The sequence below is a fragment of the Phyllostomus hastatus genome, unplaced genomic scaffold (genome assembly GCF_019186645.2).
Source record: "Phyllostomus hastatus isolate PE091 unplaced genomic scaffold, TTU_PhHast_1.1 phas_scaffold_93, whole genome shotgun sequence".
NCBI lineage: Eukaryota > Metazoa > Chordata > Mammalia > Chiroptera > Phyllostomidae > Phyllostomus > Phyllostomus hastatus.
The window spans coordinates 14,356,495-14,382,864 of NW_025334042.1; the positions used below are offsets into that span (position 1 = coordinate 14,356,495).

The window sequence follows — 26,370 nt, forward strand, 5'->3', positions numbered from 1 at the left end:
TACAAAACACTGTACTAACAGGTAGAGGGAGTGGCGATTCTAGTAACACTGAACTGGATCCCTGTGGCTGGAGACCAGGTAGCTGGAAAGCGGAGCTTGTATGTCAGGGGAGGAAAAGAGCACAGTCTGTGCCCTGGGAAGCCAGAGGATGACTGGTGCTTCACCCCCCCAAGTGGACAGGTATGAGCAGTCATGAGCATCCCAACATGCTACCATCTGTCCTCTGCACCTCCCGCAGTGCTCCTGCACCTGGTGTTGCCTGCCCCCAGCCAGGCTTTCTACCCACAGCTGCCAGAGCTGCCTTTTTAAGATGCGCCTCTGATATTGTCGCCCCACCATCTGAGATCCTCCGTCCTCCTCCCCCTACTTGATCTTGACATGGAGGCCAGATGCCTAACTCGGCTTCCAGGATGCCACTTGACCTGTCATCTCTTTCCATCACCTCACTCTTGAACTTCCTCTCTCTCCAGTCTCTCCCCATGAACTCTGCACTTCAGCCCTCAAGGCTTTCTTTCATTTCTGCAAAGGGAAGAAGGCCTGCCTTGCCCTCCCTTGCTTCTGCTTGGGTCACTAGCCACCGCCTTGCCATGGGAAGTGGTGCTGATTGCCTGCGCCCCGCCCACCTCTTTGTGGGAGGCTGTCCGCTCCTCCTCCACTGCCCTCTTTCCTTACCACCGGATTACTTCAGTGACCACTCCTCCCATATCTGTCTCCTTCATTGATAGATCCTGAGCGCTCTCAGGGCAAATACCATCGTGCAAAATGGTAAGTCATGGTTGCCTCTACATTTTAAAGGTATTTGGCAAAGTGGGCTGAAAGGTGAAATTAGCAACAAAGTGGAGCCACTGTTGTTGGGCCAGAGAAGCCCAGGCCGCAGTGCCTAGGACTTCTGCTTCTCCTGTGGCCTCTGAGAAGCCTGAGGGAACCCTCTGTGTTCCACCTGACCCGGACCCCAGGTCTGTGTTTGTCCATGGGGACTGATTATACTTGACCTCGGCAATGATTTAACCACGGGACACCTTGTACTGTCAACAAACATAGATGACCAAAACGTTCGTAGTCCTTAAGATGTATTTGCCTGAGACAGAAATGCCTTTCAGCACTTACAGCACCATACCGTGATTTTTGAACAATGCAGAGATGGCATTTTCACATTAAGTTAAGTAATAGAGAAAGGTATTTGCGCAGTTTGTTTTGTTTTTGGTTAGAGCATTGCATATTTCCTGCCAAAAATATTAACTGCAATACTTTCAGTGTATTCATCCATTTCGGTATTTATCCATATCTGGAGAGGAATAAAAGCTGGATTTGAATGGAATCTTTGTCTTCTAGAAGTGGCTATTTGTGACCCACTCTGTTATCATATGTGTTTATAGTGAGGGTTCTAGGTGATTAAAAATAGTTTTTAAAGCAGTTTTTTAATGTAGTTGGTACATATCAGGTAGTTATGTGCCAGTTAAGTCTGAGAGCTAATATGAAACTGGTATTTGGATCTGATTCAGCACTATTAGGATAGCGTTAAGATTTTGTGATACAGGGACTATTATCCCGGCAGTGTAAGGGATTTTTGTGCTGGGGAGCGGTCCTGACAAAGACAGCACTGTGTGTGCGCCATCCCTCACGGAGCACTTTCACACTGCAGTTTAGGAGGTGTGCAGCTCAGGAAATTGCTGGCTTTGGCTGCAGCGTACTTTAACTGCAAGGAAAATTTTATTCGTCACTCAAGTAATTGGCAGTTTTAATACCTTGTTCATAATTACCTTATAAACAAACGAATACATAAACCAAAGATTGTATGGCCTGGTATCTAACTCAGAGCCATATTTGACTAATGTGAAAGACACCTGTGGGTCCCCGGCTCCCTCCCACAAAAACACCAATTTGCCCCATTTATTGCAGAAATCTGAGGCTGAGCGTTTTCTTGTTGTTGTTGTTAAATATAAGTGTAACTATACTAGCCCAGACAGCCTGGGGGCCAAAACCAGATGCCCAACTTAATGGGAGGTGGTGGCTCGGGAGGAGAGGGGGGTGGGGAGAGGGGCACCTGGGCACGTCAGGGCCACTCCACTGTGGGTGGACATCTGGTGATGCAGACAGTTGGGCTGTGTGTTTAAGACAACATTCTTGTCCCCTAAAGTGCGGTTTTGTTTAACCTACACACCCTGGCCCTGAGGCCCTGTGGCTTGTCTCTTGGACCAGGTCCATCTCCAGGACCTTAAAATTGACTAATTGTCTCACTTGCATTACCCTGTACCTCACAACTACATCAAGGAGTCTATATACTGGCCAATCCAGATGTGGGAACTGGCCAAAATCAGAGGTCATGGCTGACTTGACTCTAAACAAAGTCCGTACGGCTTTATGGGAATTTCAGGGCTTCATATTTGTGACTGGTACATGGAGATGCTAATTCTGGTTGGTTTGTTGTTGTGGTGGTTGTCTTTTTTTACCTTACTGTTATCAGGAAGCTCAGCTCCTCCATCTGCATCCCCTTGTTATCTTGTATAGATAGCATTACTTTAACGTAAGGCTAGATTCTCAGATGACTTGGATTACAAAAGATCCCCCCACAGTCCTTAAAGGTAACATAGGGAGGATTTTAACACTATTTTGAGAAGCTTCCTTAGTTGTTTGCTTAGAGACTTAACACCCTTATTCTTCCTTGTGGGGAAGGCAGCCCCTGGCGTGTGCAGGTAATGGGGAAGTCTGCCACTCTGATGGGTGCCAAACACAGGCAGGCCCCTGAGGCCCCTCTTAGCAACCTAGGCTGCATGCACAGCTGGAGGCACTTCCAGGGCTTCCTAAGTGTGGGCATGGTGGAGGCTCAGTGAGCCAGGGTGGAGCCCCACATTAGTTTGAAACCAGAAGTGCAGCACTTCCACAAGAGTGGGAAGTTGCAGGCATTTCTTGAGGTGAGTGTCCTCATAAGGACTTACTGGCAAAATATCTTTGCAACTGTGTGCTATGAAACAAGATTTCAGGGATTGTTTTGGGACCAGTAACCAGTAAGGACTCACTCTGTGAGGCACTTTGGGAGTATTTGGACTATTAGATTAAAACCTCTAATTTCCTAATTTTAAAATTAACTGTGATACCTGTACCAGAGAAAGGTTGTCACGATTAAATGGTAAAGGCATGTATGGAAAAAATGCTTAGCATAGGGCTTGGAATCTCATAATATGTCCTCAATGTGATTCAGTCCTGTACATGTCTGAGACAGAGGAGTAGAGACATGTCCCTGCGTGGAGGGAGCTCCCAGTGTGACAGACAGGACCGTCAGGGTGAGGGCTATGACAGAACGCCACACAGGCTTTGCAGAAATACGTTACAGTTGGACCTAACTCAGGAACCTTCAGAGCTGGTGAGAGGCTTCTGAGTTACAATAATGCAGAAGAGCTTAATAAACTCAGAGCACAGAGAAAGGCATCTATTGGGAAGAAAGGTACAAACAGGAAATGGATTTCCTAGGTTTTCACATCAAGGGGAGGTTAACTACAGATATGTGTAGAAACACCAGCACGTGACTTCTGCAGACTTAGTACACAGAGCCTTCAGGTTGTCTCATCATTTTGGGGTTGGTTGTAAAGAGGCGGCTTTTTTCGTAAACAAACTGTTATCTTCCCAGCTTTTCAACCTGAACACGTTGTCTTCCCCTGCCAAGTGATTGCCTGGAAAGGTAAAGGTCTAAAATGACAATTAAGGTGGCCCACCCATCAGTTTAACTTTTCTCTTCTAGCAAGATGGCCATTTAATGCTGACATCCCCCTTGGAACCTGTTGTATTGATGACCACTTATGAGCTTTGCCTTGGCGCCTCTCTCTCTCTCTCTCTCTCTCTCTCTCTCTCTCTCTTTTTAATTTGTGGTCTAAAGTGCTCACCAGTAGAACTTCTCACAATGGTGGAAGTGTTCTGCCTGTGCACTGTCCCGTTTGACAGCCACCAGGCATATGCGGCGACTGTGACTAAGAAATTGAATTTAAACATTTAGCTTTGATTAAATTTAAAGAGCTTTGTGTGGCTACCATATTGGACATTCTGGTTTGGTGTCAAGACTCTTAGTTAATGTCAGATATTTTAAATCTACTCCCAGGAACTATTTAGACTGGGGTGCTCGTATGTAACACTTTTATACTATTCAGAGCCCTGAAGCGTACATAGTCCCTGGTTTTGAAGTATGTGGCAGTGCTTTGAAACTTGCTATTTCTTAAAGAGATCTCTCTATCATGGCTTTAAAAAGTCCCAATCTGATGAGTATTTTAAGTTCATTGGCACCTGAAGCATGGATACTTTCCGAGTGAAGAATTAGAAATAGATTAGGAATCAACAAGAAGAAAGAGAGAACTAACAAATCAGTGCCTGGAATGCCAGCTTGGTGCTAGGCATTCACACGCCATTTAATAAAAAATGAAAAGGAAGAAGGACTGTTAACAAAATAACAAAGAAAAGTCAGTGTAGGTGCATAGCATTTAGGTAACACACCCAGATTTTTATAGGAATGTTTTTCATGTATTTCTCTGTTATGATGTACTATTTAATTCAAAATCAAAGTGACTAAAGAGGTGCTCTTTAACTTTCAAAAATGCTGTTTAGAGCAATCAGTTTTCCATTTTTCCAGAGAACGAGTCTGGAACAGAGAGTATTTTTCACCTTTCAGATTGTCGTACCATTACCTCTGTTACCTTCGCTGTCCTTTTATTGCAGAGCTGGAAACAAGATTGCTGAAATTTTACCTGAACAGCTGAAACATTTTCAATCCCTGGAAACATTGGACCTCAGCAGCAATAATATTTCAGATCTTAAAACTGTATTTCCCCCTCTGCAACTCAAATATCTGTAAGTCAACTTTTCTTTACCAAAAGTTTTTACCTGTGGTGAAAATGTCATGTTATAAGAAAATCAATTTTAAGATATAACAAACTCTGCCTACTTTTACTGGTGATAAATCAAAAGTATGACTTTCTTACTGATTGATAATTTGCTCTAAGTCTGAATAACCATGATCTTCATTTTACTCTGATACTTTGAATAACAAAAGAATGAGACATCCCTTCTCATGGATGGGATAAGAAAACTTATGGGATGCAACATACTTCTTTTAAAAAATGAGATTAAGCCATTGTCATTTCATTGTTGTTTTATTACTAAGTTAATAAAAATGAAATTAATTTTTAAGAAGTAGATAAGCATCTCTAATACATTTTTATAATCCAGATTTTCCAGTTACTCTTGTCCTGCCAGTGTGTGTGAATCACTGTCAGTACTGGTCTCCAAGGACCAAAGGAGCGGTGATTTACAGTGTCCATTGTTCCACATGGTGGTTAGGTTCTCTGGAGATTCATTATAGTACAGATCATGCGTGCACTCTGTCTTCCCAAAGCAACCAGAAAGAGAATCTCATCTTCAAACTTTCAACAGGTACATGAACAGCAACCGGGTCACATCGATGGAACCTGGGTATTTTGACAATTTGGCCAACACACTGCTGGTATTGAAGCTGAACAGGAACCGAATCGCCACTATCCCACCCAAGATGTTTAAACTGCCCCAACTGCAACACCTGTAAGTAATGCATCTTCTTCAGTAATGTTTCCTCATCTCCTCTAAACCCATGGTGTCTGTTCCCCCAAATCCACAATGTGGCAGAAAGAGTTTAGAAGCAAGGATGTGGCCGTCTTCCCTTTGAGAGCTGGAGTTGTAGAATCGCCGAATCAGAACAAGCCTTAGGGTCACCTAGCACAAGCGCCTGCCCCACAAGGCCTGTCGGGTTGTTACCAGAAGAGTGAACAGTGTAATCATCGAACAACTGTGTACAAAGGTGGCATCGTGGCACAGAAGAAATCCTGGGGACTCTCGATAGCTAGGGTTTATGAGAATAATGCCAACAACTCCAGGAAGCTCTGATGGCTTAAGTGGCTGTAAAGAACTGTCTCGTTAGTATTGGTTGAATGATCTGTGAACAGGCTCCTACAAAATAGTGGTTTTCAGCCTCGGCTGCACATTACAGACACTTGGGGAGCTTTTAAAAATCCCAGTGCCCAGGCCACACCCTGGGCCAATTATATGGGAACCTCTGGGGATAAGATCCAGGCCTCAGTAATTTTTAAAACTCGCAGGTGACTCTGGTGTGCAAGCGAGGTTGAGAATGACTACCTTAAAGAGAAAGCTCTAAACATAAAGAATCGCAAGAGGAACGAACTTTTGTAAGCAGACTGAGTGGGATCAACTTGACCTCCCTGTTCCTGAATAAACCTCATGGTTGAATGTCACATTCATCGTTCTCATTCTGGATAACTTAAAGACAAATATTAATTTGTTTACTTTTATACTGAGTGGACGCAGTTTTGAAATTAAAGTGTAGTCTAGTTTCAGTATTCTATCATTCCAGGAATACATCACACATTTCAGAAGGAAATTCACTTACTGCTATTAAATCAAAAGTTGTATCAATAAAATGTTTAGAAATTTAAGACAATATGTAATTTAACACTGGCTGGTTTCACTATATTGTAATAATTTTATTACTACCTCCAGAATTTGTCATATAAGCTAACTATTTAACTGTAATATCCAACGCAGTGAACTGAACCGAAACAAGATTAAAAACATAGATGGGCTCACGTTCCAAGGCCTTGGAGCTTTGAAGTCTCTGAAAATGCAAAGAAACGGAGTAACAAAACTTATGGATGGAGCTTTTTGGGGGCTGAGCAACATGGAAATCTTGTAAGTGTGGGACATCACAATTCTTATTCAGGTAGCATGACCACTGAAACTTCAGTAGCTTTTATTTGAAATTCTGTGTTAAAAATCTTATAATTGATAGTCATTCATAATTCAGCTTTGTTTTAGGTAAAACGACTTAGAAATTTATAAGTATGTGGTCTTTTTTGCTGATGTCTTCATATAACAAAAGCTAAATGTCTAGCAACAATAGTAATATGTAATAGGTTGTCATCACATGTCCCCTTTGAAGAGACTAGATAATGAACTTTGGATCCTGCTTTTGATTCTCATTGTAAATGTAGGCAGCTGGACCATAACAACCTCACAGAGATTACCAAAGGCTGGCTTTATGGCTTGCTGATGCTGCAGGAACTTCACCTCAGCCAAAATGCCATCAGCAGGATCAGTCCTGATGCCTGGGAGTTCTGCCAAAAACTCAGTGAGCTGTGAGTTGCCTTTTATTCTCCTCAAGTTTGAGAGCAGGGATCATGCCAGAGCATGAGCTTCTTACCACTGATCTGTGAAATTTTCATAACAGTTTCCAAGGTGACAGCTTTTTTTCACATGCAACCTAGTCATATTTTTGTTGTGATAAGTTGAAGCCGACTCTGCTGTTTCGGGTCTGTGGCGCATGGGCTAAAGCAATGATGTTTATTTTCAAATAAAGAGATTTTTTTTAATTACTGGGATTAGAAATGTTTACCTGGGCATTATTAAGGAGGCAGAGTTTTAGAATAAGGATTATTGTGGTTGCACATATTACCTGTCCTTTTTTTTTTTTTAACAAATCATTGTGTTGAATTAGAAAGTAAAAGCTATTATATGTGTTTTTTTACTTTTTTTTTCCTTTTTTCCTTTACAGGGACCTAACTTTCAATCACTTATCGAGGTTGGATGATTCAAGCTTCCTGGGCCTCAGCTTGCTAAATACCCTGCACATTGGGAACAACAAAGTCAGCTACATTGCTGATTGTGCCTTCCGGGGGCTTTCCAGTTTAAAGACTTTGTAAGTTACACATTTTGCTCTCCATACATGAACCTAATTGGTTCCTAAATGTGCCCACTTTTCTCCAAGCAGATTTCCTTTGTTGTGAAGGAAGTGTGTACAGCCTTAGAAGTAGTGTCTTAATCTTTCCCAGATCAGTTTGATTAAAATCGGTCCATTTCATCCAGATGGGTTTCTTAAAGGGATTAAAAAAGACAGTGATCAGATTGTTTGGGTGATTATAGTTGGCCTTCTCAGGATCTCCAGGAAATGGCTAACTGCTCAAGAGGGAAACAATTTTAAGTCCACTAATTTTTATAAAATGCAGATTAAAAATTACCAAGAGCAAAAAGATATACAAAGGCATCAAAGGAAGATGCCTGTTTATCATACCAGTTACATCCAGATTTGATCTCTGTCCAAGAGAAAAAAGAGGGAATTAGATTAATTGACCTTTGAAAAATCTCTCAAACACTAATTTTAATGTTGCACAATGGGCTTGTATTTTTGCACTGTCAGAAACTTTTGCTGTGTTCTCTATTTGAAGCATCACATAATTGAAAGACATACTGTATGCTTTGGCGAACTCCTGCTTGTGTGGTTGGAACAGTGGTTTAAAAGTTTAATGTATTTTTCAGACTCTTCAAGTCTTTCAGGATTTAGTCATCTTGATAGAGGCATTAATAGAGCCAGAGTCAGCTGTCCTGATTTTGGACAAAAACTGAAAATGTTGTGGAAAGAGGGAGAATTTTCTGTCATTTGGAAAGGCGTAGAGAAGATGTGGAATTAGGAGGACTAGACTACAAATCACATGCCACCTGGGTGGTGGTCTTAGACTTCTGAGTGTGTCCCTAAAGAGAATGCTCGTATCTTGTGTTAGCTACTTGGTACCAGTTTTAGTAACATTCCTTTTTAATATTAGGGATCTGAAGAACAATGAAATTTCCTGGACTATTGAGGACATGAATGGTGCTTTCTCTGGGCTTGACAAACTGAGGCGGCTGTGAGTATGAGATTTGCCTCATAATATGACTCATTCTTCGACCTAAAATAAACATTGCATCTTAATTAAGTCAGTTCCACAAGCTTAAAGAGTTTAGAAATAGGCACTTAATCGGGTCGCTATCCTTTGTCATTTCCCGTAATGAGTGCTGTTATGTAAGAAGTGTGTTAATTTGCTTTTCTTCTTTGGTATAAGGGTTTTATTCAGCACTGGTTTCTTTAACTTATTTTAATATCTAGGTAAGAATTTTTCATTGTTTTGTGTGCTTAGACCCTTGAGATATCATTGTGTAAAATTTCAACATTTGAAATTTTTACTATTGCACTCTACTCACAGAAATTTTTAAGTGAAGTAACCTAGTATCTACTGGTAACACTGACATAGGTTCCAAGCAATAAAAACATGCTTAGATTTAGCCATAAAATGGCCCTGCAGATGGCCAAATTTTGTATTTTAAGCCAGTGGTTTTTAAATTGAGTTTCACGTAGCCCTAAACTTCAGTGGATAATAAAGATACTCATGAGTAGGGAGGCTGAAGAGAAATTCTCCACTGTTATCTGCTTCATTTATTAGAGTGCTGAGGAAATTTACTTGGAGTAAAGTTTCTACCTATAGTAATGACTAGCCATTCCTAAAGAGACTTTGAAAGTCACTGCTTTAATTTAGCCATCAGTGTAATTTACTGGTGACCTGTTTTTGCTGGGTTCTCTTTTGAATGCTGTGGAAACCATGCCGAACTGTACTACTGAAGTAGATGGCATGGATACACTTTTACAGACTATTTTGTTTAACTCAAGAAAATAAAGTATTCACAAATGATTTCAAAAGCAGTGCTTTTCATGAGAATTCTATGCCCAAAATGGCTTTTATTAACTGTTCCATTGTAAATTTCTTTTTTCAGAATCCTTCAGGGAAACCGGATTCGATCTATTACCAAAAAAGCCTTCGCTGGTTTGGATGCATTAGAACACCTGTGAGTAGCTGGCATTTAGTTACCCTAAAGGTAGACTAAGACAGGTGTTTACTTATGTGACCTGAAAGGTAAAGCAAACTAAAACATAATTTTGTTGGTGTCCTCCTTGTGCCGTAAAGTGCATTTGCACGTCTGCTTATTCTCTGTCCACCATCCTACCTGTCTGCTCACCTGTCTGTGTCTGTCTGCACATATTTTCCTTTGCCTTGAAGGACATTGCTGCAAATTATTATTGGGTTTTGTTTAGTTATTTTTCTCAAGTAGTGATACATGTTTTTTAAACTATCATTTATGCCCTGGCGGGTGGTTCAGTTGGTTAGAGCATCATCCTTATACGCCAAGGTTGCTTGTTCAATCCCTGCTCAGGGTACACACAATAACCAACCAATGAGTGCATCAGTAAGTGGAACAACAAAGTGATGTCTCTCTCTCTCCAAATCAATAAAAGTAAAAATAAATAAAAAATTTTAAAAACTGCCATTTGGTGTGCACACATAACACATCAGGCATTATGCCAAGGTTTTTATATATAGGCTCAAATAATCCCCACAGTTTCTGAGAATGGCACTTGGAGGAATTAACACTACTTCCAGAGTTTTTGTTAGTTTGTCATTGCTGATGTTTGGTTATAAAATGTACAACCTGCTGTTCCCCCTTTGTTGTCATTTTTCGTGTTCTCTTGCTGCTAACCCATCAGTCAGCAGCAGGCAGAGCCAGGACTCAAACCAGGGGTGCCTGTGTTTTCACGGGTCCCTGCCTCTCACAAGCTTTTGCCTTCACCACCTCCGCCACCGGCCATTCTCAGTGTAACTCCTGGCACACAGTTTTGAAATGACATTTAGGGGCTAAAGTATTTTCAGCTTTAGGAGAGCAAGCGAGGCAACTGTGATAGGAATTGGAACCTGCTTGAGCCCTGAGCCAACCAGCTGCCTATGACTTTGAATATATGTTTTATACTTGTACAGTAGAAGTACAAAACAACATAAATACTTCACTCTAACCAGCAAGGAATGCTTACAGCCAGACATTTCAATATCTAATCTCTTATATAAAAGAAGTTATAATATAAAGTATGCATTGCGTCTATACCCCCTTTGTGCCGTGTGTTGAGAGTGAAGACTTAGCTGTTCTGTGAACCACCTTGCTGCTGTCTCTGGCGTACCTGGTAGGTGGCGGGGGTTGGGATGGCGAGCCACAGTGACCATGTGGCGGTTCAGGTTGTGCAGAATGACTGTGCAGAGCAGAGTTGGGAAGGGCAGAGCAGCACTGCTGGACTTACTGAAACAAGAGAAACACGCCAAAGGCTTTGTCATGGGACCCACTCCATTTCTGGGGAAGTGGCATTGGTGGGTCCGTGGAATGTTAGCCTCTGCTTCAAGTCTCTGAACCTTCTTGCCTCCCCAGCCTCTTTCACTGCCCGTGTTTAGTGCCTTCATTCTGTCTTCATGGTCATCTGTCTCATTCATAGTCCTTTTTGTATACTCGGACCCTTGTAAAGAAAAACAGTAGTAATCATTGTGGCGAGTGCTTTAATTCAAACTGCTTGGAAGTACTAGTTAAAAACAAAACCAGCCCAAAATATTTGCTCGTTGTGTAAATGTTCTGCCTGAAGTGTGTGTTTGTTTTAGCAAGTACATCTTGTCTAAACACTCAACCATCTTTACAGTAGCAAGTTGTGTGTGGCAGAATTAGGCTAGTGATTAAGCCTCGGTTTTGAAATAATTGGGTTCAAATCTTAGCATCCTTTTCCTGCTGAGCAAGATCATAATGCCATCTTTTGGGTTTGCTGTGAGGAATAAATGTAATACTCAATACACATAAATCACTCAACAGTGCATATCATAGCAAGTATTCTATATATGATGTTCTTTTAAAAGCATAATTATGAGCAATTTATTTGTGTACTTAAAAGGTACTAATGGTTAACTTGAATAATGAGAAATTCAATAAAAACAATATAGCAGAATAGCTTGGGCCCTTATGAGTCCAGTAACCTGTAAGTGGTAATGGAAGGAGAATCTCCCACTGTAACAGAACTCGCCTCTGGTGCAGGCACCCGTGTTCTTCAGCGCAGGCTCCCTCGTGGGCTCTGTGGGGGTCGGCCCTCGTGCGTGTCAGCCGTAGAGTGTGTGCTTGGTAAAAGGCATGCTGAGACACAGTTTGCACCTAATGTGTCTGATTTGATTATTTTCAGAGACCTGAGCGACAATGCCATCATGTCATTACAAGGCAATGCATTTTCACAAATGAAGAAACTTCAGCAATTGTAAGCTTTCCTTTTCCTTCTATATTTTCAGTAAAGCAGAGGGGGAAAACCACCACGGGGTGTGGCATCCTAGGTTATGTCTCTGTAAAATGCGTCCAGCCAGTTCTTAGTATTCCTTGACCCTCATACCAGAAAGCAGAAAGTAATGAAAGGAAAAGTGGTTCCTTTGGTTAAAAAGTGTAGTTTCTCTTTCTTTCTGGGATGAATTTGTAATTTAAATTTGTGAGGCCTACCGTGCCTAGTCACAGTAACAAGTTTTCAGTAGTAAGGTATCTTTGATAGATCAGCACTTCTGTCTCAGTAGGTCAGCAGGAACAACAACAAAAAAATTGTGCCAGGCACATTTCTTGCATTTTAAGACGGACCATAGGCTATTACTACCTGGGATGTGTGTTTCCATATTCACTGCTTTGTTAGTATTTACTTGAGTTTAGCTTACTTGTACAAATCTGCATTTCATACAAAACAAATTGAATGTAATTACTCTCCTCAGGCATTTAAATACATCAAGCCTTTTGTGTGATTGCCAACTGAAATGGCTCCCACAGTGGGTGGCGGAAAACAACTTCCAGAGCTTTGTGAACGCCAGTTGTGCCCATCCTCAGCTGCTGAAGGGAAGGAGCATTTTCACTGTCAGCCCCGACGGCTTTGTGTGTGGTGAGTGTAGCTGTCTCCCTGGCCTTTTATTCTTTCTTCCTTTTCTTTCTCCCATCTGTCCCAATAATGGATGTGAATAAATTTATGCTCTTTTAATAAAGCTTTTGTTTCTGCTAAGGTAGATGAAAATGAATCTATAGTTGGCTTATTTTAACTTTACAGATGAGAGGGAGAGTTTTCGTTGTCTTCGTTTTGGCATTAGGGTGGTTTGGTGGAAAGAGAATGACGTTGGATCTCTGGGGAATTAAAGGATCTAGCACCAGCCCTCCCACTTAACTTTAAATTCCCTAAATCTCCGTCTCTGCCTGTATGAAATGGGAACTCTGCTCTCAGCTCTTCCCAACTCCAGGGCTCACTGAGAGACTCTCGTGAGCTCTGTGACGAGACTGAACTGAAAGCCTTGTGCAAACGCTGTTTATGTGGAGTAGAAAGAGAAGATTATTAGTTAGTGATTTATAGGCTGCTAAAATTTTTACTATTGGTGGGTAAAGCATTTCAAGTAATGAAAGTTTGAATTTATTATAAATAAATTTATGGTCTCTTATTTTAGCATCTAAGCATTTCATCATTAGACATCCACTTATCCAAATGTCACCTGGCTAGTTAGCAAATCTGGATCAGAAAGCCAAGTTTTTATCTTTTTGATACCGTCTGCTGTCTGCTACACTGTACTGTTTACTATTCATTGCCATGGAGACCTTTGCAAAACTAAATGGGTGTATAGAACATGAAGTCAGCTTTTGCTTAAATTTTAGCATGTGCACTAAGATATTACAGAAGCTAATTTCACATTGGCCTTTAAAATTTTATTTAAAAATGTTTTCCCTAAGATTGGTTAGATAAGTATAAGAAATATATATATATATATTTTTTTTAGGTTACAGCATGAAACGGTGCCCAGAGTTTATGCAAATAAAACCTTTGATACAGCTCTTGGATCTAAATAAGCTTTTGGCATTTACCTGTAAGGACCTGAGTTATTTTCACAGTTCTCTGTTTCCAAGATATGAACTCTTCATTATTTTCAGACAAACAGGGTGGGGCAAAAGTAGGTGTACATTTGTTCATGTGGGAAATAGTACAGTAATAAATAATATAAGAACAAACTCCGTGTTTCACAATATCACAGCTGTACACCTACTTTTGCCTACCCCTGTATATGCAGCATCCATAATATCGCATCCCTCCGTCGTAGAGCACAGACACTGATTTAGCAGGGGAGAATTCTGCGATCATCATACAAAAGAATAAACTGTAACATGCAGGCACGACATGGGAAATCAGTGGCATTGGAGTTATCAGAGCATCCCTCACATCCCGTTCTCTCTCTCTCTCTCTCTCTCTCTCTCTCTCTCTCTCTCACACACACACACACACACACACACACATACACACACACACTATTTTTGCAGTACTCTTTTCAGAACCCAAATAAGACATTTGGTAGATCTAAGATGTTTCCTTTTGGGTTTAGACCATCTCTGAGAAACTGAAGTTCAAAAAGGTAACTTTTCCGAAAAGTAACAGAGAACTAAAAATAACTGCTTGCAATGAAAGAGTTGCTTAGCTCTAATTACAATGTAGCTCTCACGGGGCAGCACGCAGCAGCAGGATGGATGGTCCACTCTCAGCTGCAGGCCACACCAGGCTCTCACAGTGCGCTGCGGAGGCTTTTTCTTTCACGACAGGGCTGTTTTTTTCTGCTCTACCTACAAATTATTGCATGTTAATATGGGTTCTGTTTTTGCTAAATGGGGTGTTAATTGCTGTCTTTAGTGATATTGATTATCATTATTGATGTTTGATTTTTTAATTTTGCTGCTCCTTTGTATTTGAAGAACAGAGAGAATTGCAGTTCCAGATAGTGTTTGTAGGTGGTCTGTGAGTTTCTTAACTGATTTTTTCCCCTTGTATTTATATTTTAAAAAGCACAGGGGGTCTGGGATATACCATATTCCAAAATAACAGTCTTCTCTCAGTTAATGATGGATAAATAGCTCTCCATCTCTACTTGAAGTGAATGAATTCCTTTATAAACACTCTCCCAGGCTATCGTTTCAACACTGGGGCTGCTAGTCCATCTGGGAAACATACACAAAGGGTAAAACCTAAGCCCCTGTTTGTTTTGAGTTTCCTGGTGTTCACATCTGAGTAGCGTTTGGGCTCTCAAGCCTTAAAATCATTCTGTTTCCTCCTCTCCATTTTGAACAGATGATTTCCCTAAACCCCAGATCACGGTTCAGCCAGAAACACAATCAGCAATAAAAGGTTCCAATTTGAGCTTCATCTGCTCGGCTGCCAGCAGCAGCGATTCCCCCATGACTTTCGCTTGGAAGAAAGACAACGAGCTGCTGCACGACGCCGAGATGGAGAATTACGCACACCTGCGGGCCCAGGGCGGCGAGGTGATGGAGTACACCACCATCCTGCGGCTGCGCAACGTGGAATTCGCCAGCGAAGGGAAATACCAGTGTGTCATCTCCAACCACTTTGGTTCCTCCTACTCCGTCAAAGCCAAGCTGACAGTGAACAGTACGTGATCTGACTTTGCCTTTGGCACTTCAAAGCTCCCTTTAGAAACAGAAAGCACCTGGTTTCTTCTTCCTCTTATTCCTGCTCCTGTCCTCTGCTTTCATAGTTCTCCACCAACCCTTTTTTCCCCCACCTCATGCCACCACATTCAGATTCTTGGTTATTTGTATCTGATCAAGCATTTTTTGCATCAACCCCATACACAGGATGGTGGGTACTCAGAGATGACCCAGACATTTTAAGCTCTTTGGGAGTTCACACTGTGCTAATTTGACGTGGGAGGCCATGAGTACAGTGTTAAAGCACACCGCCTGTGTTGCAGAGATCTTGGTGTGAATCCTGCCACTTCTGCTTATAGCTGTGTGACTCTGAGCCAGTTATTTCATCTCTCTGTGCCTCCATTTGTATATCTGTCAATGAGAATAGCACCTACCTTATAGAGGTATGATCATCATTAAATAAAATTTGTGTAAAGCACTTAGCAGAATGCCCAGAATACAGTCAGCACTAAGCAATGCAGTAAGTTTTAGCTGCTGTTAATAAAAGACATGTATCATCATTGGCTCTGCAGGGCAGTTACACAGTTCTACAGGAGGATCGTTGCCACTTGTCGTATGATCATTGTTATCTTCCATGGGAAAAGGTTGTGTATATGATTCATTAATGCATCAGATAACTGATTGCTGAGGCCTGCCTGACACGGAACAGCTTTGAGTTTAAAGTATAGGACAAAACATATTTAAAGTCATAGAGTACTAGAGCCAGGAGGGATTTAAAACAAAAGGTGGACTGGTCAGGTCACAAAGATACAAATCGATTTGCCCAAGATCTCGCAAGTAATCGCTGGGGACCCTGGAAAGTAGCAAGAAGACCCTCAGCCCAAGATCAGGTGACCTGTGTTTCATCCCGACTCTGTCATTTCTGTAACCTTGAGGGAGCCACTTAATCTTTCCTCGCAGCCTTAGATTCCTTGTCTTGTAATTAGAAATAACCCCCGTCTCACCTATGTCAGTGTCACCTGTGTCAGAAAAAAGAATGAAAATTAATGTCTAAAACCCCACAGCACTAATGCCCACATGGTTTTTCTGGTCTCAGTGCTCCCTTCTTTCACCAAGACCCCCATGGACCTCACCATCCGCGCGGGGGCCATGGCGCGCTTGGAGTGTGCTGCCCTGGGCCACCCGGCCCCACAGATAGCCTGGCAGAAGGACGGGGGCACCGACTTCCCTGCCGCGAGGGAGAGACGTATGCACGTGATGCCTGAGGATGACGTGTTCTTTATCGTGGATGTGAAGATAGAGGACATTGGAGTGTACAGCTGCACCGCTCAAAACAGCGCAGGAAGCATTTCTGCAAATGCAACCCTGACTGTCCTGGGTAAGTGGGCATTTACCCTGAGATGTAAAGTAGCCATAAAGATGCTAGCTCACCCAAGTCCCTCGGCTGGGAGGGTGAGAGATGGCCCAGAGGACTTGGCCCTTTCCTGGGAAGAACTGATGGCTCCACAGAGGCTTTGAAGTCAGGAGTGTGTCCGCCTTCCTGTCTGTGGCTGGTGAGATGGATCCACTCCCTCTTCCAAGGAGAGGGGAAGTGCTTTCACTTTTTTGCAGGGTCCACTCTCCCCATCATGCGGTCTCCACTGAGATCTTATTTTTCTTAAAGATTTTATTTATCTATTTTTAGAGAGAGGGGAAGGGAAGGAGAAAGAGAGGGAGAGAAACATCAATGCGTGGTTGCCTCTCATGTTCCCCCTACTGGAGACCTGGCCTGCAACCCAGGCATGTGCCCTGACTGGAAATTGAACCAGCAACCCTTAGGTTCACAGCCCCATGCTCAATCCACTGAGCCACACCAACCAGGGCTCCACCAATATCTTAACACTATAAAGAAAAAAGATAATAAAGATATGAACACATTGGGAGGGACCTCTTGTCTTTTCTTGGCTTACCCTAGCGTTCTGAAAATCGGAGTTCCTTTCTTATCTTTGACCGAAACAAATGCTTTTTAAAAACATGAACATGTTAATCACATGTGTACCTTTAAAGGAATTAAAGTAACCTGCTAACACCAAATAACAAAAATAAATCATTTTCAGAATTTTAATATAGGACTGGACACTTGGCACTAGAAAGTTCCTCTTTAAAAATTGTGATGTTCTGATTCTTTAATGCATCCACACACTCTTGTGCTTGGCATTATTTTCGTACATATTTTTGTTTCTGAAAAATGTCTAAAATGTTCAACTTTGCCCCCCTCTCCCACATTCCCCATCCCTGTCAGCAGTGAGGGAGGTAGAGATTATAAAATCATAAATGTTACTTTAACTGCTGTTAAGACTCAGTGACAGCTGAACAGTGAAATGAAATCCCCAGTGTTGTGTAGTTGTGTGTATTTAGACTCTTAAAGCAGCATGCATGGTAACTTGAGGGAGAATAAAATTTTACCTTGCAATTTGAATAAATTTAAGCCCTGGGTCTACTGCAAAATGTAATTTCATTTAAGAGATAAAAGCGTAACTTCTCATTCCAGAAACGCCATCATTCTTGCGGCCCCTGTTGGACCGAACTGTAACCAAGGGAGAAACAGCCGTTCTGCAGTGCATTGCTGGAGGTAGCCCTCCTCCCAAGTTGAACTGGACCAAGGACGACAGCCCTTTGGTGGTCACTGAAAGGCACTTTTTCGCAGCAGGCAACCAGCTGCTGATCATTGTGGACTCAGATGTCAGCGATGCTGGGAAGTACACGTGTGAAATGTCCAACACCCTCGGCACTGAGCGAGGCCACGTGCGCCTCAGTGTGATCCCTACTCCGACCTGTGACTCCCCTCAGATGACCGCCTCGTCGTTCGATGATGACGGGTGGGCCACCGTGGGCATCGTGATCATAGCAGTGGTCTGCTGTGTGGTGGGCACGTCGCTGGTGTGGGTGGTCATCATATACCACACAAGGCGGAGGAACGAAGATTGCAGCATTACCAACACAGGTGCGCAGACAGAGGCCTGGCGTGGGTGCAGCCAGTGCGCGCGCGCGCGCGCGCGTGTGTGTGTGTGTGTGTGTGTGTGTGTGTGTGTGAGAGAGAGAGAGAGAGAGAGATCCCGTGGGAATTCTCTCCTGCAGCATGTGTCCTGCAGTCTGAGGCCACGTCAGAAGGGTGACTCATTTGTTTCGAGCTGCAGAAATATGGTTAGCTAAAAATAACGCCCTGGCTCAAAATACAGCCGATGTTTAAAGATTAGTACTTTTTGTTAAAACCTCATCAGAATATCCTGTTGGCTGTGAGATCCAGTGGAAACCAGACTAAGTCCTTCGCAAGACAGCAGTGGAGAACCAGGAGCGGCCCTTCGGTTACAAGGTTTACACTCTGCTGTAGGTTTCCGTCTTGCCGCGTGTGCGGAGGAATCTAGGGAGGACAGTAATTGTTCGTGGGAGACACCTGCGCGCACACTCCCACATTGGTGAATAACACTAAGTCAGGACTACAGCAGAGATCAAGATTGATTCAAGAGCTTAGATACTATCCCGTGAAAATTCTTAAGCCTTTCTTTTTAACGTGTTGTCTTTGAACTGTGGGAGGGGCATCCCATAGGTGATAAAGTAGAAAATCGGCTCAGGCTGCTCAGAACCACAGAGCCCTAACTCGCCTGCCTGAGTACCACACAGTCCAGATGGTTTTGCAGGGGCAGATCAATTTGATTGAAAGAAACCCAAACAGTGTGTACTGTGCATCAGGGAAGCCCAGGGGGCACTTGTGAGGCTTCTCGGTTAATGGAGTGCTGCTGTTGTGCTGTAGATGAGACCAACCTGCCAGCAGATATCCCCAGTTACCTGTCGTCTCAGGGAACCCTGGCCGACAGACAGGATGGGTACGTGTCCTCAGAAAGCGGAAGCCACCACCAGTTCGTCACTTCTTCAGGGGGCGGATTTTTCTTACCACAACATGACGGTAATGGTGAGTGTGTAAAACGAGCATGGGCTGTAGTTGTTTTGAAATCTGATGGAAGGCTCAAATATAATAGAATTATAATTGAGCCTTAGGACCTGGCCTAAGATCCTTGGCAAAGCTAATATTAAATAAATTTTTCTTAAATGCTAGGAAAATCTTCATTTCTGACAATAAAAGAAGTAGGTTAAGTAAAATTTAATTCCTCCATGCAATGTAAATATTTTCTTTACATTGTAAATATTCTTTGCCCCTGAATGTTCTACCTTGTAGAAGACCATCCTGCATGGTGTGGGCCCAGCTCCCACTCAGAGATGCACAGGACCCACGTCCGTGGATAGGTTCTCCTGTGGGGAATCAGGCCTGCATTGTACCTAAGCCACATTGAGACTTGATTTTTGCTAAAATTCCCTCACCCTGAATTGAGACAGCAAACATTTACTGCATATCTTTAAAGTAACTTCCTAAAATCCATGCTAAGCCTTCCAAGGAGAAGTATAACCAGTTCAACCACTTTTCCCTTTGCATTTGCAAATATCCTTCTTCTGTGATGTGATTAGCAGCATCCTCTCCTTTGTTTTCTGTAAAAGGTAACCACCTAAAGTGAACCTGTGCATAGTAAATGAGAACCACCCTCAATGTAATGTGCCCAGAAAAGCAATCAAAGCCTGTCAAGGCAAGGGTCAGGGCACTCTCCGCTTGAGAGAGCAGCCCTGCTGTCCCTTTTCCTCCACAGGACTCGGTAGTCCGTGTGAATCTGCCTCATTTCATCCATAATGCCACCGACCCCACGAGCTGGGGTCCACATCGCTACCTTATTAAATCAGAGTGACTAGTTTCATGCATGTTCTGAAAAATCAAATGATTTAAGAAGCATTTTATTAGGAATATCTAACTCTGACTCTTGCTTTAAGAACTGTATAGTTTTAAGAATCATAATGGAGACAGCATGAATAAGAGCACAGGCTTGGTTTAAGAACCACTTCTGACACTCGTGGTGTATCTTTGGGCAATTGTAGTACTTTCCTGTTAGGCTGTGAAAATTAAACAAAATGGTAATGAAAAACTACATGTTGCTTGGCACACATTAAGGGCTCATCAGGTGGGGGCTTTTGACATTATTTTCAAACATTTTGTCATCTTTTCCCACAAGCATCCCTTGAGTGTCTGCTTTGTGATGGACTCCATACTTGGGAGAGAAGAAAAGATGTTTTCGGTTTTTACAGTTTAGTCAGTGGTAAGAGAAGATTCAACTAATGATTACCAAGTGCTTGATAAGGCAGTGGTAGAGGATGTATAGGTAGAAGACTTGAGCTCTTACGTGGATGTTCTCCTTCACTCATTTGATTGCAAAGAGCAGAGGCCCAAGCGTGCTGAAATGCTTCAGGGTTTACTGAAAAGACCCTCATGAAAGTGTGAAGGGACAGAACTGGAGCGTACTGGTGCCGCCTCACCTGGACCTGGGGGCTGGAGGCTGGTCTGCGCTGAGAGCAGCTCCAGAGGTCACCAGCTTTGCTGGGTCCTCATTCTGCATGTTTGCTCTGACACCAGCCACCCTCTATCCATCCCGTCCTGCTTCCCAGCCGTGTGGCTCACTCAGCGCAGCATCTCGAACACTCGCGATCTCACTGCTGTGCCCACTACTAACTGGCATATCGTGTCTGGGCTGTTTAGCTCAAATACTCAGGATAGGAGTTGCTGTGGGCTGAGCCCCTCTTTGCTCTCAGCATTAAGAGGTCGTTGGGTGGGTGCCAGCCTGTGGTCCTGGTCATCTGTGACTTTGCAGAGGAAGGGATGGTGGCTGATGGTGTCCTGTGGTTCAGCTGACAGCGCTTTGCCACTGTATCGACACAACTCAGTTTCTCTTGCCGGTGGGTGAGGCCAGCAAACAGGCCGACACGTGTAGTACAGTGCTTAGTTAAGTCCTCTGTTGGTTAGATGTCACAGGTTTACTCAGTCCATAGACTTCAATAAATTTTGTAAAAACCTCGAATTTCTGCAATTTTTTTCTTTATGTGTTACTCTATACAAAGTTTTCATCTATAAAAATGGAAAATGCCAAAAGTAAAGAGAATGCAGAATGGTGCTTGAGTAAGATTGGTTCGGTGACTAAGATATCTGTTTTAAAGGGACATGCCACGTCGACAACAGCAGCGAAGCTGATATGGAAGCTGCCACAGATCCATTCCTCTGTCCCTTTCTGGGGTCCCCAGGCCCTGTGTGTTTGAAGGGGAATGTGTATGGCCCAGATCCTTTTGAAGCCTATCATACAGGTATGTGGCTTTCTTATCTGCGTTCTGTTTCCTGAAAGATTCCTGGAAGTGCTAACTCTGTCTCCTTCTGATGTTGTCCCCAAACGGAAGGTTGTGGTCCGGACCCTAGAACTGCTCTGATGGACCCCTGTGAGGCCGGCTACATAAAGAAGAAGGAGTGCTACCCATGTCTTCACCCTGCGGAAGAATCCTGTGAACAGAGTGTCAGTGATGTAGGATGGCCATCGCACGCAAGGAAGTTAATCAGTTCCACTTATTCTCAAAATGAAGGACCTGGAATGAAAAATGTGTGTCTGAAGTCCTCTTTAGATTTTGGGCCAAGTTCAGAGCCAGCATTGGTTACTTTGAGTAACTCGTTCATGGGTAAGTTCATTTAATGATGCGATACCTCGACTCGGGACCCATATTCCACGTTGCGTGTGGGAGAGAGTGAGAGCTTCAAATGCTGAACTGGTGGAAAGAGTTCGGTTTTTCTAGTGATTCTGTCATGCCATTCTATTAGTTAGTATATACGTTTCTGAAAGCAAAGTCAGATTTGAGGGGTTTTACTTGACTATGTATTTGATCCATAACTAAACCTGAGGAGCTTTCGGGTTGCACTGTGTGTGGCATCATCTCGAACACGAGAGTGTTGGGAGTGACTGAGGAGCTCAGTTCGTCAGCCATGTGGAAAAAGTGGTTTTGGGCTCCGGCAGCCTTTGGGGTGGGGTTGTGTGCACTGCATGCTTGTGGTTTGGAATGTCTGGTGGTTTATAATGAAACCCACAGTCGAAGGGTAGACAGCGTCCTACCTGGCAGCAGCTCCCTGCTCGCCAGCCAGCCTGGACTACCTTTGGCAAGGACACCGGCAGAGCCCTGAAGCCCACGGCAGCAGCGGCGGACACTGCCTGGCACCAAGACCCATTTGTGGACTTTTTCAATCTAGTGCCTGGGGCCAGGGAGGTGGGAGAACTGAGATCATCTGCACACCGAGTGCAGATAGGGGAAAAATAAACCGCCATTTGTCTTGTCTAAGAAATAGAATTTTAAAATATTTCACCCAGCTATTAAGAAATTTTGTGTTCTGTCATAGTATAATTACTTACATTCCTGTTTTGAAAAAAATGAAAATAATCCCTTTTATACAACTGAGGCAAGAATTTGAGTCAGCCCAATAATATTTTGCCACTAAAAAAAGAACATGACATAAGAATTATTTCAAAAGTGCCTTCTTCATTCAGGCATAGTTTACTTGTACGTTACTGTCTAAATGCCCTTCATGGAGACTGTGGGCTCTTACGTCCTAAGGTGAGGTTTTGAGGAAACACAGGTGGGGGACCTTCGCTGCTCAGTGACGAAGAGGACTGCGGGTCCTGGGAAGTGGAAGGCAGCAGATGCGTGTATGTAGTGGGTGTGTGCAAGAGGGACATGAGAGTCCTCAGCTCCGTTCTGCACGTTCTGTCGCCCCAGCACAGGCACACGTACCGCGAGTACCATCACGTGGACTTGCAGAAGATGTTTGTTTGTGTTCACGGGATACGGTGCTGCAATTGAAATGCTTTTTAGTGGATCCCATGTTAGCAAAAGGAGTCATGTGCTCAAGAGGTTTCTTTCTTTCAGGAACGTTTGGAAAGCCTCTGAGGAGACCTCACCTGGATGCCTTTTCGGGCTTTGGACAGCCATCGGATGGCCAGCCAAGAGCCTTTCACTTGAAAGCACATTCTTCCCCAGACTTGGACTCTGAGTCAGAAGAAGATGGGAAAGAAAGGACAGATTTTCAGCAAGAGAATCACACATGTACCTATAAACAGACCTTAGAAAACCATAGGACTCCAAATTTTCAGCCTTATGACTTGCACACATAGACTGAAGGTGGCCCAAGAGTTCCGACATACTACCTCACGTGGACTTTTATTTAAAAGAGAGAGAATCCTATGTTTTTAAATGGAGTTATGAATTTTAAAAGGATAAAATGTCTTATTTATACAGATGGACCAAAATTTCCAAAATTTATACAAATTTTATACTGGGAGTAACTTTCACATAAGAATTTCTTTTTAAACTATTTTATAACTTTGTTTTATGCAAAAAAATCTTGTGTAAATTAAGGGTATAAGTCCATTACTATTTTATGTATTTTTATAATGCCAGATTTCTTTTTATTGAAAATGAGTACTAAAGCATTTTAAATAATACCTGTCTTGTACTTTTTTTGCATAGAGTTCACTTCATTTTATTTTGCACATTTAATAAAATGTATCATTTTGAACCCATGCCCCATCTATACAATACCATTTTTATTGTTTTCAACCCTGTGAAGGCTTAATGATTACACATTATCATGTCTCAAGCCGGTGAAAATTATATGCAGCACATAAAAGTGTGAGCAAAAAATGACCATTCTGCCTACCTCCCAGGACTGTAATACAGATGCACATCAGATTCGTGTATGTGAAAGCATAGCAAAGGAGAAGGAGCTACAGAGATTTGAGATACATTAGTTTCTAACCCCTCAAACAAAAGATTTGTTGTAGTCTGGTGTAATATAGTTCAGCCACCATTGCTTAAGTCACTGCTTCACGCCATGATTCCTTAATTATAATAATGCTTCATGTGGTCTAATGCTTTGTGCTTTTCCAAATAGTTTCACATTCACCATCCCTTTAATTATACCGAGGGTGGTTTTTGCACATTTCTGTAGTTAAAACAGCTATAGTAGGTGCAGATTTTCATCCAGTGTTCCAGGTTATAATAGGATGCTAGGAGAATTCTTTGCTGTTATTGATTTTCTGCTGGATGAATAGTTTTTGTAAAAAAAGGTATGCTAAGCTGACTTGCAACATTCATTAATAATTAAAATACTTTTCTAATTTGGTTATCATAGCTCTACTTGGTAAAAACTGAGTATCAAATCTGTTACTTGAACACAAACTATTTAAAATATTTGTTTTAAACAGAAATTAAGTGACACAGTTTGAAGTAATTGAATAAAAAAACTTAAGATTAGTAATTCAGATGAAGAAACTGGATTTCTTTTTTTTTTCCCAGGAAATCCTTGTTTACCTCTGTAGTTTAAAAAGAACCCTCTTGTCCAAGATCAATTAAGTTGGTGTGGAAGGAGCTGATGTAGCACATTGGGCTTTAAAAACCTAACCAGCTGGAAGTGTGACTGTGTGTCACAGTCAGCTCTTCAAACTAGATTGCAAACCACTACGAGAAGAGCAGGTTCTCCTCTGAGGAGATGTTGAGGTGTAGTTTTCCTGCATAGTGAGTTTAGAGCTTTGCTATTTGTGAGCCAGAGCCTGGAACCCAGAATGCAGTAAGATTTTCCTCTAATTGAGACACCGAGTGGAAGGCAGGAAGTTACTTGCCCTTGGACCACCAGTGACTAAGTGCGGAGAAGTGATTTCGGATGCTTCACCTTTATCACGTTGCCAGATTTTCCAGTCTTGTTGATTTGTCTTCATTATTGCCAGATGTGATGCAGCCATTGCTAGGGGCTTCTTCAATAATTATGAACTGACTTAAAGGATTTCATTTTTCCAGACTTAAGAACAAAGGTTTAAATCACTAATGCCTGAAATTCAAAATGTAGATTCATTGTACATCAATATGATTATTCCCTTTTACTTTGCTTGTGTGCTGAAATTCATGCATTGTGTATAATCTTAGCTGTCTGGAGGAATGGGAAGAGCTCAGTTTCATTTGGACATTCGCAGGAAAAGGATGTGCATAATTTGAGACTCCATATTGAATTAACAAAACGAGTCTAGTAGGTATCAAGAGATCCTAAAATAACATAGACTTTAAAAAAACTAATGTAAATAAATATCAAATCGCGTGGCTTATTTATGAGGAGGAATGTTTAATATTTTCAGTTTAATTTTTCTATACATGTATAACATATCCTAATAGATGTTCACACAACTTTTGTATTTTTTCTTTCACTATTGACATTAATGATAAGATAATTACTATGTATAATCTTAACTGTTTTTTTAAGATATTGGGGGAAAATATTCCTTACTTGTGGCAGGCAATACTTTATAAAAATTAAAGATCTGTAGAACACTTACAATTTATTTTCAGTGTCCTTGCAGAAAGAAACTGACAGTTATTTCTCAGAATAAAGCTAATGGTACTATTTTTTAAAATTTGATAGGAAAAGAAACATGATTTGATATTTGTAAACACTTGAGAGGCTTCAGTCCTTCTGATTTAATGTGATAGGAAGTAATTCATAACCAATATTACAATAGATATGCTATAATGGTATTTTTCGAAGACAATGAGAACCAAATGTTTTTGCAAAATGCCTGCTCTGTCCCTCCCACCCTTGGAATGAATCTGCAGTGATTGGACTTGTGTAATAGGATAATTTATTTTTTTAACTTTTATTTTAGTTTTAATTAAATTTATTGGGGTGACATTGGTTAATAAAATTATATTGGTTCAAGTGTACATTTCTATGATACATGATCTGTATGCCCAATGTGTGCCCACCACCCAAAGTCAAATCATCTTCCATCACCATAAATTTGGCCCCCTTTACCGTTACTACTCCCTCACCCACCGTCCCTTTGGTAACCACCATACTTAGTTGTATATTTTGCATCGGTGACATGAATTGAGTAAAATGATCTTTGTCCTAATTATCAGTAGGCTAGGAAACAGATTCCTAGATAAATACTTAATAATACAATGTGTTAAATGCTAGAGCGTAGTAGGACCCCTGTAACTGGCACTAATTTTGACTCTAATTCTACCAGAACTATCTGGAATTGTGAAATGTACCTCACTCAGGATGTCCTAGAACATGCTGATTATCTGCTCCTGTTCTAGCGCTCTCTTCCTTGCTCAGTTACCATTAATCACCATTCTGTTGAGTGTGCATCTGAATTAAGTCAAGGTTGTTTATGGCTTTCCTCACCACAACCAAGTTCAGGCCCTTATCTGTCCCTTGTATTTCTCTCACCCTCATCCTCTCCTTATTTCACTGTTACTAGAATTGTTTTTCTAAAAGAGATCTACATTGGTCACTTC

General features: G+C 42.0%; 1 protein-coding gene across 1 annotated transcript in view; it reads left to right on the forward strand.

The window, feature by feature from the left end:
* The window catches only part of LRIG3 (leucine rich repeats and immunoglobulin like domains 3), a 46,436-nt gene extending 20,648 nt beyond the window's left edge, over window positions 1–25,788 (forward strand). Inside the window, exons 4-19 of the mRNA XM_045829759.1 lie at window positions 4,702–4,833; window positions 5,416–5,559; window positions 6,577–6,720; window positions 7,023–7,166; window positions 7,583–7,726; window positions 8,628–8,708; window positions 9,610–9,681; window positions 11,876–11,947; window positions 12,441–12,604; window positions 14,816–15,136; window positions 16,232–16,513; window positions 17,666–18,118; window positions 18,926–19,084; window positions 21,205–21,348; window positions 21,439–21,711; window positions 22,948–25,788. Of these exons, the coding sequence (XP_045685715.1) occupies window positions 4,702–4,833; window positions 5,416–5,559; window positions 6,577–6,720; window positions 7,023–7,166; window positions 7,583–7,726; window positions 8,628–8,708; window positions 9,610–9,681; window positions 11,876–11,947; window positions 12,441–12,604; window positions 14,816–15,136; window positions 16,232–16,513; window positions 17,666–18,118; window positions 18,926–19,084; window positions 21,205–21,348; window positions 21,439–21,711; window positions 22,948–23,192 (2,974 nt within the window). The 3' untranslated portion in view covers window positions 23,193–25,788. The remainder of the gene's footprint in view (window positions 1–4,701; window positions 4,834–5,415; window positions 5,560–6,576; window positions 6,721–7,022; window positions 7,167–7,582; window positions 7,727–8,627; window positions 8,709–9,609; window positions 9,682–11,875; window positions 11,948–12,440; window positions 12,605–14,815; window positions 15,137–16,231; window positions 16,514–17,665; window positions 18,119–18,925; window positions 19,085–21,204; window positions 21,349–21,438; window positions 21,712–22,947) is intronic.
* The last annotated feature ends 582 nt before the right edge of the window (window positions 25,789–26,370 follow it).